Source organism: Sus scrofa, chromosome 16 (genome assembly GCF_000003025.6).
Source record: "Sus scrofa isolate TJ Tabasco breed Duroc chromosome 16, Sscrofa11.1, whole genome shotgun sequence".
Classification (NCBI taxonomy): Eukaryota; Metazoa; Chordata; class Mammalia; order Artiodactyla; family Suidae; genus Sus; species Sus scrofa.
Window position 1 is genome coordinate 25733756 of NC_010458.4, and position 16470 is coordinate 25750225.

The 16470-nt window shown below is 40.5% G+C and overlaps 2 protein-coding genes across 5 annotated transcripts in view; both read right to left on the reverse strand.

Moving 5' to 3' along the window:
* The window catches only part of TTC33 (tetratricopeptide repeat domain 33), a 46031-nt gene extending 37824 nt beyond the window's left edge, over nucleotides 1–8207 (reverse strand). Inside the window, exons 1-2 of one of the 2 annotated variants that reach the window (XM_021076656.1) lie at nucleotides 8052–8207; nucleotides 877–1098 (exon numbers count right to left, since the gene is read on the reverse strand). In XM_021076656.1, coding sequence (XP_020932315.1) covers nucleotides 877–1097 — 221 coding nt within the window. In that variant the 5' untranslated portion in view covers nucleotide 1098; nucleotides 8052–8207. Of the gene's footprint in view, nucleotides 1–876; nucleotides 1099–7826; nucleotides 8028–8051 lie in introns of those variants that run through there. The other variant, XM_021076657.1, reaches the window with a different exon arrangement.
* The window catches only part of PRKAA1 (protein kinase, AMP-activated, alpha 1 catalytic subunit), a 37623-nt gene continuing 33299 nt past the window's right edge, over nucleotides 12147–16470 (reverse strand). For 2 of the 3 annotated variants that reach the window (XM_021076521.1, XM_021076522.1), the window contains exon 10: nucleotides 12147–14647. In XM_021076521.1, coding sequence (XP_020932180.1) covers nucleotides 14403–14647 — 245 coding nt within the window. In that variant the 3' untranslated portion in view covers nucleotides 12147–14402. The remainder of the gene's footprint in view (nucleotides 14648–16470) is intronic. The other variant, NM_001167633.1, reaches the window with a different exon arrangement.

Consider the following 16470-nt stretch of genomic DNA (forward strand, 5'->3'; position numbering starts at 1 on the left):
TCTTTCTAGGGCCGCACCCAGAGCATATGAACGTTCTCAGGCTAGGGGTCGAAGCAGAGTTACAGCTACCGACCTAGGCCACAGCCACGTGGGATCCAAGCTGTGTCTGCAACCTTCACCACAGCTCATAGCAACACTGGATCCTTAACCCCTGAGTGAGGCCAGGGATCAAACCCTCATCCTCATGGATACTAGCTGGGTTCGTTAACCACTGAGGCATGACGGGAACTCCAAGCATTATTTTATGTTTTATATTAAAATACATTAATATGATTAGTCCCAGAATCAAAAACAATTATGTGCCTAGAAAAAAAATGCTGGTTCCTCAACTTTAACTCATTATGACAAAAATGATAAACAAGGAATCTGGAACTCCTGTCGTGGCTCAGTGGTTAACGAATCCGACTAGGAACCATGAGGTTGTGGGTTTGATCCCTGGCCTTGCTCAGTGGGTTGAGGATCCAGCATTGCTGTGAGCTGTGGTGTAAGTCACAGATGAGGCTCGGATCCTGTGTTGCCATGGCTCTGGCGTAGGCCTGTGGCTACAGCTCCGACTGGACCCTTAGCCTGGGAACCTCCATATGCCGTGGGTGCGGCCCTATAAAATACAAAAAATAAAAATAAATAAATAAATAAACAAGGAATCTTATAACCATCCTTACCAATAGAAAAGCAAAGGAAAAAAAGAACAAAGAAAAGAAAAAAAGTGCTTCTTGCTCAGCACTACTTCTTTCAATCTTTCAAACTCTTCAACACCATACAAAATAACCAGTCAAAGGCACACAGGTCTGACTTTAGATCTCTGGATGATCTGAGGAGTATTCTACCCTACCAAAGACCAAGACTGTTCTCTGTAAGAAAACTCTAAAAGCATACCTTTTATTTTCAGCCAAATTGGCTCCTTCGTCCTTCAGCTGTTTACTTTTCTCAGCACAGCCTTCAAGGAGAATTTCTTTCCTCCGTTTAACAGCCTGAAGCCAGTTCCCTTCATCATTCTCAACTGCATCCTTCTCATCAGCAGCTTCAGCTTCAAACTGCTGGGAAGTGACCTTTGAGACCTTCTCACCAATCTTCCTTTTCCATCCAAAGGAAGCCATTCTGGAAAATTGCAAAGAAAGAGCTTTAAATTTCACACGTGGCCCTTTATAGAAGTAATTCAACAAATAGGTAAAGAAAAGATAATTGGATAATTGGATTAGACTATCACTATTTTTTAACCCTTAATTAAATAGTGGATCTAGGCAATAATCATCGAAGGCTGTAAACATCATAAAGACACGAGCACAATATGTATCTCCTGATAAAAGGGACATAGCACCCATGAAGTACTCTCGCCAAAAATTAATGCTCAGGAGTTCCCGTTGTGGCTCAGTGGTTAATGAATCCGACTAGGAACCATGACATTGTGAGTTTGATCCCTGGCCTCACTCAGTGGGTTAAGGATCCAGCATTGCCGTGAGCTGTGGTGTAGGTCGCAGATGCAGCTCGGCTCCTGCGTTGCTGTGGCTCTGGAGTAGGCTGGTGGCTACAGCTCCAATTAGACCCCTAGCCTGGGAACCTCCATATGCCGCAGGTGCAGCCCTAGGAAAGCCAAAAAGCCAAAAAGCCAAAAAAAAAAAAAAAAAAAATTAATGCTCAATCAGATCAAGCCTTTACCAGCTTACAAGACATGTGGGATTCAGATGAGCATGCTAAATAATGTCAGAGACGCAGACAGCAAGAAACAGAAACTAAAGAAAAATAAAACTGGCTTCTTCAAGAAAAAAGGAACGTTGGGAGATAACCCTTGATTAAGAGAGACTTAAGAGACATACTAACCAAATATAAGCTTGTTTAGCTACGATTCAAGCCACCCAACAGGGAGGAAGTCTTTACGAAATAATAAGGGTAAATCAGAACAGTGATTTGTAAGAAATTCCTGGGAGTCCCCATGTGGCACAGTGGGTTAAGGTCTGGCTTTGTGCAGCTGTGGCACAGGCTGCAACTGCAGCCTGGGTTCAAGCCGTGGCCCAGGAACTTCCACATGCCATGGGTACAGAAAAAGAAAAAAAAAAATTCCTGCTATTTTTTAAAGTATGAGAGTAGTACTGCGACTGTTTACAAAAAAGAACACTTATCTTTTAGGCATACACAGTAAACTATTTTACACAAAATTATATGATACTAGGAAGTGTTTCAAAGTAATCAGTGGGAATGGTGGGTGCAAGAGAAGAGCTATGCTAGAGAATCAGGACCATGCCAAACTCATTCCCAGACCCATTATAATATGGGAGAATGAGTTTCCTATGTTTGAAGATGACTACAAGTAAATTAGGGGAAGAACCAAGAAATGGCTGAAAATCCAAGTGTGGTTACTATGGAACAGAAGTCCAGAGGCAAAAGAGAACAACATGAGAGAATGGATCATTAGGAAGATCTCACAAGATATTAAAATAAGTCAAGATAAGAAAGAAGTCTTGGAGATCCCACTGTGGCTCAGCAGTTAACAAACCCAACTAGTTATCTGTGAGGAGGCAGGTTTGATCCCTGGCCTCGCTCAGTGGGTTAAGGATCCAGCATTGCCATGAGCTGCAGCTGCAGTGTAGGTCACAGACCTGGCTCAGATCTGGCACTGCTATGGATGTGGTGTAGGCCGGCAGCTGCACCTCCAATTGGTACCCCAGCCTAGAGACTTCCATATGCTATGGGTGGAGCCCTAAAAAGCAAATAAGGGGAAAAAAAGAAAAAAGAAAAGAAAAAGAAAAAAAGAAAGAAGTCTTGGAGTTCCCCACTGTGGCACAGTGGGTTAAGGATCCGGTATTGCTGCAGCTGTGATGTAGGCTGCAACTGCACTTCAGATTGTATCCCTGGCCTAAGAACTTCCATGTGCCACAGGTGCAGCCAAAAGGAAAAAAAGAAAAAAAGTCTTGTATTGATGACTATCCCTAAAGATGACAAGAATGATTAAATTTTCAGGGGTTCTCATTGTGGTGCAATGGGATCAGCAGTGTCTCTGCAGCACCAGGATGCAGGTTTGATCCCTGGCCCAGCACAGTGGGGTTGAAAGATCTGGCACTGTCCCAGCTGCAGCACAGTCACAACTGCAGGTCGGATCTGATCCTGGGAACTCCATGTGCTTCTGGGAAGCCAAAAAGGGGGGAAAAAAAAGGAATGATTACGTTTTCTGACTTTAAGTTCCCAAATGGAACTTTGCTTCTGAATCAGCAATGCAAAGGACCCAGTAGAACCCTAATAATATAGATGGAAATCTGGTGTGTTTATTAAAGGCAAATTACATTAGAAACCATTGATCATGTCTGTAGATTATTGAGAGCAAGCATTATGATGAGTAGTAAAGGGAAAGACCCACGTGTATTATTTTTTTAATTAAAAGGTCATTCACGTTCCCATTATTCCTCCCCCATCCTCCAACCTAAACCATTACTATAAATGCTGAGGACACGTGGAGGTTAAGGCCCCAGATGGTTCTCAACCATGTTCGGAAACCCTACACACACCAATGCCTCAGGTATTTCTGCCTTTCTCCTCCACAAATCCTTTTAGATCTAGAAATCAGAGGCTGGAGAGGTCAGGACAAAAAGAGGTTACAGGGGTCTAAGAGGCCTGATCACTAACAACTGACAAGTTTAGCCTTGAAGAGAGGGACAAGAATACACCTCTCTCAGATGAGAGTTAAAGGGAGTTCCCTGTTGGCTCAGTGAGTTAAGGACCTGGCATTGTCACTGTTGTGGCTTGGGTCACTGCGAGGGCACAGGTTCGATCCTTGGCCTGGGAACTTCCACATGCCTAGGGCATGGCCAAAAAAAAAAAATATATATATATAAGAGTTAATATTGAGTGAAAAGTATAGGCAAGCTCAGAGGAGGAGAAAAAAGAAAATGAAGGATTTCATAATCCCAAGCTTCACATTTCTCAGAGAAGTAGGATGCTAGTCATTTGCTTCAAGTAAAGGGAAAATAAATGGATGTGAGGGCCTGGGAAGAACAGAAAAAAATCTGAAATGGTCACTGTAGGGAATAGGAAAAGCAACAAAAAAGAATGTGTAAAGAGAATTAATATCGTAAAAATGGCCAGACTACCCAAAGCACTCTACAGATTTGATGCAATTCCTATCGAATTACCCATGACATTTTTCAACAGAACTAGAAAAAAAAAATCCAAAAATTTATATGAAACCATAAAAGACCCAGAATTACCAAAGCAATCCTGAGGAACAAAAACCAAGCAGGGAGCATAACTCTCCCAGACTTCAGACAATATTCCAAAGCCACAGTAATTAAGAGAGTGTGGTACTGGTACCAAAACAGACATACAGACCAATGGAACAGAAGAGAGAACCCAGAAATAAACCCAGACACCTACAGTCAATTAATCTTCGACAAAGGAGGCAAGAATATAAAATGGGAGAAAGACTGGGAAAACTGGACAGCTGCATGCAAATCAATGAAACCAGAACAGACCTCACACCATGCACAAAAATAAACTCAAAATGACTTAAAGACTTACGTGTAAGACACGATACCATAAAACTCCTAGATGAGAACACAGGCGGGAGTTCGCTTCTTGGCTCAGCAGTCAACCAACCTGACTAGGATCCATGAAGACGTAGGTTCAAACCCTGGCCTCGCTCAGTGGGTTAAGAATCCAGCATGCCATGAGCTGTGGTGTAGGTCGAAGACAAGGCTTGGATCCAGCATTGCTGTGGGAGTGGCACAGACCAGCAGCTATAGCTCCAATTCGACCCCTAGTCTGGGAACTTCCATATGCCACAGGTGCAGCCCTAAAAAGAAAAAAAAATATATTCTCTGACATCAACCATACAAATGCTTTCCTAGGTCAGACTCCAAAGGCAACAGAAATAAAAGCAAAATTAAACCAATGGGACCTAATTAAACTGACGAGCTTTTGCGCAGCAAAGGAAACCATAAAAAAAAAAAAAAAAGACAACCTATGGAATGGAAGAAAATAGTTTTAAACGATGCAACTGACAAGGGCTTAATCTCTAAAACACACAAACAACATATACAACCCAACAGCAAAAAAATCAACAACCCATTTGAAAAATGGGCAAAAGACCTGAATAGACATTTCTTCAAAGAATATATACAGATGGCCAAAAGACACATGAAAAAATGCTCAACATCACTAATTATTAGAGAAATGCAAATCAAACCTACTATGAGGTACACCTCCCACCTGTCAGAATGGCCATCATTAACAAGTCAACAAATAAGAAATGCTGGAAAGGGTGTGGAGAAAAGGGAACCCTCCAGCATTGTTCATGAGAATGTAAATTGGTACAACCACTCTGGAAAACAGTATGGAGGTACCTCAGAAAACTAAATAAAGAACTACCATATGACCCAGCAATCCCACTCTTGGGCATATATGGAGACAAAACTTTCCTTGAAAAAGATGCGTGCACCCATAAGTTCACTGTAGCACTATTCACAATAGCCAAGACATGCAAACAACCTAAATGTCCACTGACAGATGAATGGATTAAGAAGATGTATATATATATGTGCACACACACACACACATATATATATGCACACACACAATGGAATACTACTCAGCCATATAAAGAGCAAAATAATGCCATTTGCAGCAACATGGATGAAACTAGAGAATCTCATATTTAAGTGAAGTCAGAAAGACAAATACCGTATGATATCACTTACATCTGGAATCAAATATACACCACAAATGAACCTTTCCACAGAAAAGAAACTCATGGACTTGGAGAAGACTTGTGGTTGCCAAAGGGGAGGGGAAGGGGGAAGGAGTGGGATGGATTGGGAGTCTGGGGTTAATAGATGCAAATTACTGCCTTTGGAGTGGATAAGCAATGAGATACTGCTGTATAGGACACAGGAAACTATATCTAGTCACTTATGATGGAACATGATGGAAGATAATGTGAGAAAAAGAAAGTATATATATATATGTGTGTGTGTGCATGTGATTGGGTCACTGCTGTACAAAAGAAATTGACAGAACATTTTAAATCAACCATAATGGAAAAAAATAAAACTCATTAAAAAAATAAAATAACATTTGGGGGAAAAAAAGGAGTAAAGAATCAAGGACTCGGAGTTCCCGTCGTGGTGCAGTGGTTAATGAATCCGACTAGGAACCATGAGGTTTCGGGTTCGGTCCCTGCCCTTGCTCAGTGGGTTAAGGATCTGGCTTTGCTTTGAGCTATGATGTAGTGGGCAGAAATGGCTCGGATCTGGCGTTGCTGTGGTTGTGGCATAGGCCGGCAGCTGTAGCTCAATTACACCCCTAACCTAGGAACCTCCATATACCATGGGTTCAGCCCTAAAAAAAAAAAAAAAAAAAAAAAAAAAAAAGCAGCAATCTTCTATTACCAAAGCCATTGGTACAATTTAATATTGTCTCTAAACTGTCTAGAGACCAGAAGAGTACAGTCAACACAATACAGGATAACTGCCTACCAGAGAGTAAACAAAGGAAGCTATGATATGAGAAAAAAAAAACCCTGGAAGTTTCTACAAGCCCTTAAGTTTCATGAATAAAATTTAGCCCCTGGAGAGTTACTGCTATGGTGCAGAGTTAAGGCTACAGGGTTGCAGCAGCTGTGAGAGGTCGAAGCTACAGCTAAGATGCCATCAAGGGCTGAGAACTTCCATATGCCGCAGATGACACCAAAAAAAAAAAAAAAAAAAAAAAAAAAGCCCACCCACCGTAAAGGTGAGTGCATATATGCAAAAAGTCCTTCCACCTAGGAAAATCTTAACAGCTGGAGTTGATTCGGATATCTTAAACAGTATCAGTTTATTGTTCGTCTAAAGCTATCTGAACGTGAAATTAAAACTTAAGGCTTTCCTAAATTTATACAGTTGGATGGGCAAGGTGCCAACATCCTAGCCTTTACATTTTCCCTCCAGGATAAGGAATCATATGGGTAAGTCATAATCATATGGACTTTATGTTAAACTCATAAAACAACACAAATTTCTTATTCACTTATTTATTTGGTGTTTTGAGGGCCGCACCCGCGGCATATGGAGGTTCTCAGGCTGGGGGTCGAATCCGAGCTGTAGCTGTTGGCCTAAGCTCCAGCCACAGCAACGCGCCATATCCGAGCAGAATCTGTGACCTACCCCACAGCTCACCGCAACGCCAGATCCTTAACCCACTGAGCGAGGCCAGGGATCCAACCCGTGTCCTCATGGATACTAGCCTGGTTAGTTAACCACTGAGCCACGACGGTAGCTCCACAAATTTCTTCTACACGGAATTGTAATAAAGGAATGCCACGAAAATTCTAGATAACGATGCTGCCATCGAAATTCTTTTGTTGATACAATGAACCCTGGGATAGTCACTCAAAGACGGTGGACGCCTTGACATTTTACCCTGCCACAGGCTAGGGAAGGCTTCTCTCCATGGCATCGGTGGGTGCAGCCCTCAAGGCCAGAAACCTGAGAAACACAATCAAGTAGTCAAAACAGCACCCTTCCGGATAAGAGCTGGGTTCAGAGAATGAGGAATTCTTGAAAGGATTTGCCCGAAAATGTTACCGCAAAACAGAAACTAGTAATAGCGACTTCCCATTTATTTTGCATAACAATTAAAATGTGCGAAGTTCATAAAGGCTGGGCAGGACGTCACCCGCGAGTTCACAGCCCCGCCCTCAGCCGCGGGAACCTTCCTCCCAGGGTGCAAAGCAAACTCGCCTCCCGCCCCTCCCACCGCTCAGGGCAGGTCAAACCCCCGCCACCCGCCTCGGAAGCCGCCCTCGGCGCGGGCGCAAGGGAGAACGGGACACCCAGACTTGCTGGTCCCTAAAGACCAACCTTAGCGTCCCGGTTCTGTCACACCCGCGGTGGGTCTCAACTCCGACTTCTGAAGCTCTTTCCCCCCCGTCACCCCAAGACCCACCAGCCTCGTTTCCTCCTCTTCCTCGGGCTTCCACCACGGACCGGGTAGTCCGTGTTACCTAATGATCGCTCTCCAGTCTCGTATTTACATTCTGCTTGCCCTTTGCCCACCGGAAACGGAAATTATGCCCGACCTCCTACCTGCTTGCCTTTGGTGGCGGGACTTCTAAAAAAGGGGGCACGCCGACCTGGGGTGTCCGAACTCTCCAGAGAAAGGAGCAGGCAAGCCGAGACTCTGCGCCTTTCTCAGCCGCAGTCTTTTCCCTGGTACCACAAATCCCAGAAGTCACTGCGGCCGCACCGACCCCATGACCCTCCGCGGCTGGTATGCAGGGAGCGCCCTCTAGCGGTAAACGAGGGCCTACAACGCAGTAGTGCAGGAAACCAGCTGCGCAAGCTGAGTGTGCGCGCGGAGAGAACCGCCCTGGCGGTACCGGGCGACCCATGCAGTCAGCAGACGAGGCGCATGAGAACAGTTTGGGGAGGGTGCTTTACAGACTAAGTTGATGAGGTCGGTCAGTCGCAGAGGACAGAAAATAAATAAATGGAGACACGTTAACTCAGGGAAGTGTTCAGGAAATTGAAAAATGAAGATGGTCGATCTCAATGTCTGTGCAAAGGAAGATCATTTTTCTAGACCTGATTTTCTCAACTTCAATGCTGCAACATTTCGAACTGAATAATTATTTGTTGGGAAAAGGGGGGCTCTCCCGTGCGCTGCAGGGTTTTAAGGGCATCCGCCGTCTCTACCCATTAGCTGCCATTAGCATCCACTATCACCCCTTCATTTGTGACACCAAAAATGCTTCCCTCCACACGTTGGCAAATGTCTCTGGCAGAAAGATGGGTCCTCCACCTCTGCCCCATTGAGGATCACTGATGTGAGACAATAATTCTCCAAAGTTTATCCCAAGACCCCCAGGGTCGTCCAGATCCTTTCAAAGTCAAAACTCTCATACTAACATAAAGGCATCCTTTGCCTTTTTCACAATGTTGACATTTGTAGTGAGAGTGGAAAAGCAATGATGGCTAAAACCACCAGCACCTCAGCACATCAAGGCAATGATACCAAGCTGTACTAGCAGTCATTGCAAGCATCGCATTTACTGTAAGAAAGAAAAAAAAAATGCTGTCACTCAATGTCCTTGAGAAGCAGTAAGAATTATTTTATTAAAATAATCCAAGGAGTTTCCATAGTGGCTCAGTGGTTACGAATCCGACTAGGAACCATGAGGTTGCGGGTTCGATCCCTGGCCTCGCTCAGTGGGTTAAGGATCCAGCGTTGCCTTGAGCCATGGTGTAGGTAACAGGCAGCTCAGATCTGGCATTGCTGTGGCTGTGGTATAGGCCAGTGGCTACAGCTCCTATTAGACCCCTAGCCTGGGAACCTCCATATGCCACAGGAGCGGCCCTAAAAAAGGCAAAAAGTCAAAAAGACAAAAAAAAAAAAAAAAAAAATCCAAGTACATATTTCCTTTTTAATATTCTGTATGACAAAATCAGAGATACTGATAATGTGACTTTGCTATATAATGAAGTATGATGTCTCAAGTTAAAAGCACATGTGAGGAGTTCCCGTCGTGGCTCAGTGATTAACGAATCTGACTAGGAACCATGAGGTTGCAGGTTTGATCCCTGGCCTCGCTCAGTGGGTTAACGATCTGGCGTTGCCAGTGACCTGAGGTGTAGGTTGCAGACACGGCTTGGATCTGGCATTGCTGTGGCTCTGGCGTAGGCTGGGGGCTACAGCTCCAATTCAACCCCTAGCCTGGGAACCTCCATGTGCCACAGGTGCAGCCCTAGAAAAGACAAAAAAAAAAAAAAAAAAAAAAAAAAAAAAAAAAAGCACATGTGAGACTGCATAAGCTGAAGTAGATACCATTTTTGTGGAATAAAACTTTTATGCAGAAGGACTGACACACCTGCTGTTAATTCAGGTTTGGGTCTGACAAGCCTTTACTTGAAAATAAAGGGTGATTATTACATAAAGAAATACAATTGACAAGGTTGCCAAAGACAAAATTCAAGGATTTAAGCAACAATTATCATTTTGGAAAACTTCCATTTGCCATAATGGTCTTGCCAACTTCCCAGATGAGATCATTGGTGGTATAGGATGTGATTTTTATTCATATTGCTGGATGAAGAACATTTGTAAGAACTGCAGAAGTGAACCAAAATTTTCAAAATGATCAATACTCAATTGTGGTAGCCAGACTCCAAGATGGCTGCCTATGATCCCTACTCCTGGCATTCATACTGTTGTTTAATTCCTTCCCACATCATACCAGGATTGTTCTGTGTTGTCTGTAGGATAGGGCAGAAGTGATAGTAAATCACTTCTGATATTCATAAAAAAGACCGTACTAAAGCGGTGGTAGTGTTTCTTCATTTAGGTAAAGTTTTACATGGAAAACCTAAAACAATGAAAACGCATCAAGCCAAATATTTACGATTTGTGCACGTCTCTGTGTATGTTATACCTCTGTAAAAGTATGTAAAATACACACACACATATATATATATATATACATATATTTCCCTAACAAGGCATTCAGACCTGGATTTATACCTTATAGGGTCACATTCGTACTACTTGGTTCATAACAGCCATGTGAGAAGATCTAGTTCGGGAGTAAATAATTAAATGGTGCTTGAAGCTGTATGTACCCTTTTCTAGGAGTCTTTCCTAAATCTAACAACTCATTAGATCCATTCTACTGTGGTAAAGACTACCTCCTTCACACTTCACCCACCACTTCCCTAATTACTTTGGTCTATAATCATAATGCATCTAATTTCCCATGCTATCTGTGTATAGAGAATATGATCATCTTCCAAGTTGCTAGAAATTTCTAAATTTGTCATAGTTAATGTTTATTGTCATTCACAATAAATAGAACAGTATTTGTTCACAATAACTAGAACAGTTCAATAAATGTTGATTTTTCAGACAACAAAATTTCTTACACACTTTTGTTCAATCAGGGTAAATATTTAACTTCTAAGTTCCCTAAAAGAACAACCTATGTGCTGTTCATAACACACTTGAGTACTGTTTTCTGTAGTTACAATTATCAAGCTATTTTAAAGATTCAGAATGTCAACAGTCTAACATAAACCCTGCCAACAATGCCATATAGGATATGAGGTTTCATACTGATTAAATTCTAACAGTAGAATTCCAACCAAACCCAATGTTAGCCAAAGATAATTGCTTTGACTTTTACTGTATATTATTTTTAGATGAAACAAAAACTCACTAATACAGATGAGACAAAAATCACAATGTTTAAGTGCTAAATTTTGTTCAAGCAGTATATTTTATATTTAGGCACATTGTGTAAAAGGTGCAGAGAGTTAGCCATAATAAGGGCTCTCCCTTCCCCCCATTTAGTAAGAGACCTCACAAAGAAAAATATGATTTCTACTGCAGGTGGGGGAGGCAGACAGAGTTAAGGGGAAAAGATTTAAACACATTTTTCTTTAATTCCAAAGGTGCATGGAGTTCTATATTCACCCAGTCATTAATTCAGTGTGACTGGTGTCACTACAGAGTCAAAAGGGGGGGGGGGGAGAGTGCAGAAGTTTTTGCATAAAATCATTTAAAACTGAAAAAACTACAAAACCATCCCAAGAGAAAACATAATCGAAGTAAAAGCAATGGAGTTTATTTCGGTGAAATTATTTTAAATTAGATATGATATATTAAGCTCCCATATCCCCCAACCTGGTAGAAAAGTTCCTCTCAGTGAGAAATCATTTATTTTAATGGCAAAAATTTCACATATCAGTAAAATCTGTTATATTTAAAACTATGTATACAGTACATTTCTGGCAAAAACCTTATACATCTTTCAGTTGTCAAGACAAAGTAAAAATACGGTTGCATAAAATCACAAAAAATATAAATTGCTGAAAAGATAATAAAAAAAGATTAAAAATCATTTGCATTGACTCCTTTACATCTTCAATTAGTTAAGAATTTGCAAACAACAATAAATCTGTGAAAATTCTGGTGCAGCCTTGACATACTCAACCAGAAGTTATCATTTCAAATACCCCAGCTTAAAAAAGAATTCACTGTAATAATCTGTGCATTTATCATACTATTTGTACAAGTGCAATATTTAAATATCTTCAAAATAAAACTCAGTAACTAAAAGGAATCATAATAACTTAAAAAGAAGCAAAGTTTATGAAATTAACAATTTGTAGAAGGTCCTATTTAATTGATTCCTCTTTTTGTTCCTAGCTCCCCACAAGTTACATAGACATTACAACAATGTCTTAGTTCTATATACAAATCTGTAACTTTAAAAATACAGTCTTCTGTTCTTAACATTAGGAACATAATGCTGCATTTAGAGAGCCTACATGAAATCAATATCCTCCAAACAGAGGGCCACATACAAGCTATAAATATAGTTTGAACTATATTTAAATGGAACTCCTATAATTTTATACAACTTTAAGATTCTAAGTTAAACAGAACAAGCCCTGGACAAAAGGAAGCAAGACTTTTCTTTTGAATTCAATGCATATTTCTAGAGATGCTGGAGCCATATCTACAATTACAGTAACGATGCAAGATATCATGACACTTGAGTACATTACTGTCTGGTTACATAGGTGCCAAGAACAATTATACAATACAAAAAAGTCTTAAAAAAAAAAAAAGACAGTACTGTTGCAATGGAAAAATTTTTTTCTTAAAGTTAAAATATAGTATAAGGCAATTATGGGTGACAATTTTTTTTTTCATTTTTATTTTTTTGTCTTTTGTCTTTTTTAGGGCTGCACCTGCAGCATATGGAGGTTCCCAGACTAGGGGTCGAATCGGAGCTGTAGCTGCCAGCCTACACCACAGCTCACAGCAACGCCGGATCCTTAACCCACTGAGGGAGGCCAGGGATCAAACCTGAGTCCTCATGGATGCTAGTCGGGTTCATTAGCCACTGAGCCATGATGGGAACTCCAGTATTTTATTTTTTATTAGCATATGCATGATATGCAATTTATCTGAGTTGATGCTAAATCTTCTCTTCTACCCTTATGTAATGTATTATACTAAGAGCAAGAAAAAGAAAATATATATCAGAGCTCTTAGGAAGATTTAACATCTTTAGGCAGTTCTCATAATGTTACTTTTTAAAAAGTAATTAAGATCCAAAGTAAATGTGACTATTTGTTCCATGTTTTATCCAAAGAATAACATATCTGCTAAGGAGATATAACCAAATACAATATGTAAACTTTAATTGAATCCTGGCTTGAAATAAAGCTGAAGGACAACGGGAGAGATCTAAATATGTATGATTAGATGTCATTAGGGAATTATTAATTTTGTAATGGTATTATGGTTTTCTAGGAGAATGTCATAATTTTTCCAGGAAATGCTTTATGAGTTGAGGGGTTTTGAGTCTATCTGCAACATCCAAATGGTTCAGGGGGAGAAAAGCATATAGACACATATATACGTATCAATCTATCTATACACAGATATAAATGTAAAGCAAATATGGCAAAATGTTAACGTGTTGAATGTAAGTGGTAGACACACATGTGATCACTTTACAGCCTTTCAATTTTTCTTTTAAAAAATGTCCATAATGAAATTTGAGAGAAAAGATCATATCTGAGCATATAAATAGTTTTTGAAAGAGATGTTCTATGTACTGAATCAATTTAAAAGATATCATGATTGAATGACTAGAGATTTTTGCATACATTCAATACTGACTGACATGATGAGCAGAGGACTTTGTGATATTGGCAAAAGCAACATGATTTATTTACAGTATATGCAATTCAGCTCTCGTGTCAAAAAAGAGCAATTTATGTACAGAATATAGTGGGACAATTGTAAAATTAAACTTAGTGCTTAGAGTATCTGAATATATAAGTTCTGCGTGTTTTTGGACTTATCAAACTAAAGAAAAAAATTTATTTGTGTCCAATATTTTTAATAAGACTTACCATATACTACAGAATATTACAGAGGGGATATGGAAGAATTATCCAGGCTGTCCCCATGGCTGAAAATACTTGCTGCTTAAGAAGGAGCCCAGAAAACAAAATCACCTATAAAAGTCTCTGGGGATTCTAGGCAAATATTTATCGAATGAATTTATGAAGCAAATATATAACACATCAACATGTAATAACATAGGAAGGCCTTTATGGTAAATTAATATTCTATAAAGCCCTGTATACACTAAATATAAAATAGCCAAAAATCAAGTGAGCCTGAGAGACTTACAATTCATTGTGTATATTATTCTATATACCTACTGAACAATGAACAAAATTATTGTATTTTTGCACATTATGCTTTTCACTATTAATCATGTTCCAATCCCTGTGCAAACTGCATTCCAAAAGGCCAATCCTTAGTTATAATTATGTATAACTTGACTATAAGTGGAATCATTTGGCTATGATTTACTATACATGCTTATTGCTATCAAAGAAATAAGCAAAGTTTTAGGTTTACTGTGCAAGAATTTTAATTAGATTTGCACACATCTCAAAAAATTCTATTGTGTGACTTCCAGGTCTTGGAGTTAAGTCAACAGGAGAAGAGTCAAGTGAGGTTACAGATGAGGTAAGAGAAGCTTCTGAGGATTTTCCTTGAGCCTCAGCATCTGAATCATTCCTTTGGCAAGCTCGATAGTTGCTAACTGAGCCCGATCTCTGTGGAGTAGCAGTCCCTGATTTGGCTTCAGTAATTTCATCTGGATAAAAAAAATTTCAGTTTATTATAATCCATAACACCTTTCCTCCCAATTTTTTTTAATGGCCACACCTGCAGGATATGGAAATTCCCTGGCCAGGGACTGAATACAAGCTGCAGCTGTAACCTATGCCACAGCTGCAGCAACACTGGATCCTTCAACCCATTGCACTGGGCCAGGGATCAAACCTGCACTCTGCAGTGACCCGAGCCACTGCAGTTGGATTCTTTTTTCTTTTTTTTTTGCCATTTCTTGGGCCGCTCCCGCGGCATATGGAGGTTCCCAGGCTAGGGGTCCAATCGGAGCTGTAGCTGCCAGCCTACGCCAGAGCCACAGCAACACCAAATCCAAGCCACGTCTGCGACCTACACCACAGCTCACGTCAACACCGGATCGTTAACCCACTGAGCAAGGGCAGGGACCGAACCCGCAACCTCATGGTTCCTAGTCGGATTCGTTAACCACTACGCCACGACGGGAACTCCACAGTTGGATTCTTAACCACTGTACCACAGCAGAGACTCCACACTCCACAAAATTTTAATGGTATTTAATTTGCTTCTTTAAGTGAGATTGCTGACCAGCTATCAAGAACATGTTTATTGGAGTTGCAGTTGTGGCTCAGAAGCTAGTGAACACAATTAGGATCCATGAGGATGTAGGTTTGATCCCTGTCTTGCTCAGTGGGTTAAGTATCTAGCGTTGCCGTGAGCTGTGGTGTAGGTCACTTCCATATGCCAAGGTGTGGCCCTAAAAAGCAAAAAAAAAAAAAAGAAGAACATGCTTATTTTGAATACTTCCTAAAATAGAGGCAGTGAGTCTGTGTGTTCTGCCATTTGCCTTCTTTACACACAGCAATGTATTCCCCTGATGACTTAAGATTGGGTACATATGGAGCTACTCCTCAGTCTTGCAATCCAAAATTAAGAGCCCAATAAGTTAATAATGAAGCTTAATAAATATCATTCCCTAGCAATAAAAATCCAATCTCTCTATATTAAAATAATAGGATAAATGCGCTTAAAATTTGGAAGGAGTTCCTGTTGTGGCACAGTGGGTTAAGAATCTGCCTGCAGCAACTCAGGTCACTGCAGAAACATGGGTTTAATCCTGGCCCAGCACAATGAGTTCATAAACACCTAAAAGTTGAGGGCCTTGCCATAGGTAACAGATGGACAGAGAGGTAAATCTAGAGCCCAGGTCTCCTAACTCGCATCTCAATGCTTTTCATTCTCCCCCTTTATCTTCAAATTTGATTTAAGATCTTATTAAAAAACAACAATTCCAATGAACAAAAATCAGGGAAAAACTTAAGTTGGGAACACAATATAAAAACAGTAAATGGTCATTCAATTGGCAGACCTAGGTACTAATATTACCATAGGTTACAAAATGAATCCAAATACAGTGAGAAAAAAAAAATTTTTTTGGAGTTCCCCAGTAGCCCAGCAGGTTAAGGATCTGACTGTTGTCACTACTCTGGCTCAGGTTGCAGCTGTGGCTCAGGCTCAGTCCCCGGCGCGGGAACTTCCACCTGCTGCAGGTGCAGCCAAAAACAAAATAAAACCCATTCTTTATCTCAGATTGCATTAGTATGTGTTAGCAGAAAAACACCATATGAACATAAAGGTAAGCAAACAAACAGGTCGGCCAACATATCATTCTTCAAATCTGTGCCTGATAACTACATAGGTACTATCTTTGAGTTTAAAAAGAAGACAAAAAACTCATAACTGAATCTCATCTAATAATCCCATATAATCTTAAATGAACAAAAGTGGCAACATATCTTAATTCAATTGATATGGCCAGTGAAGAACTGC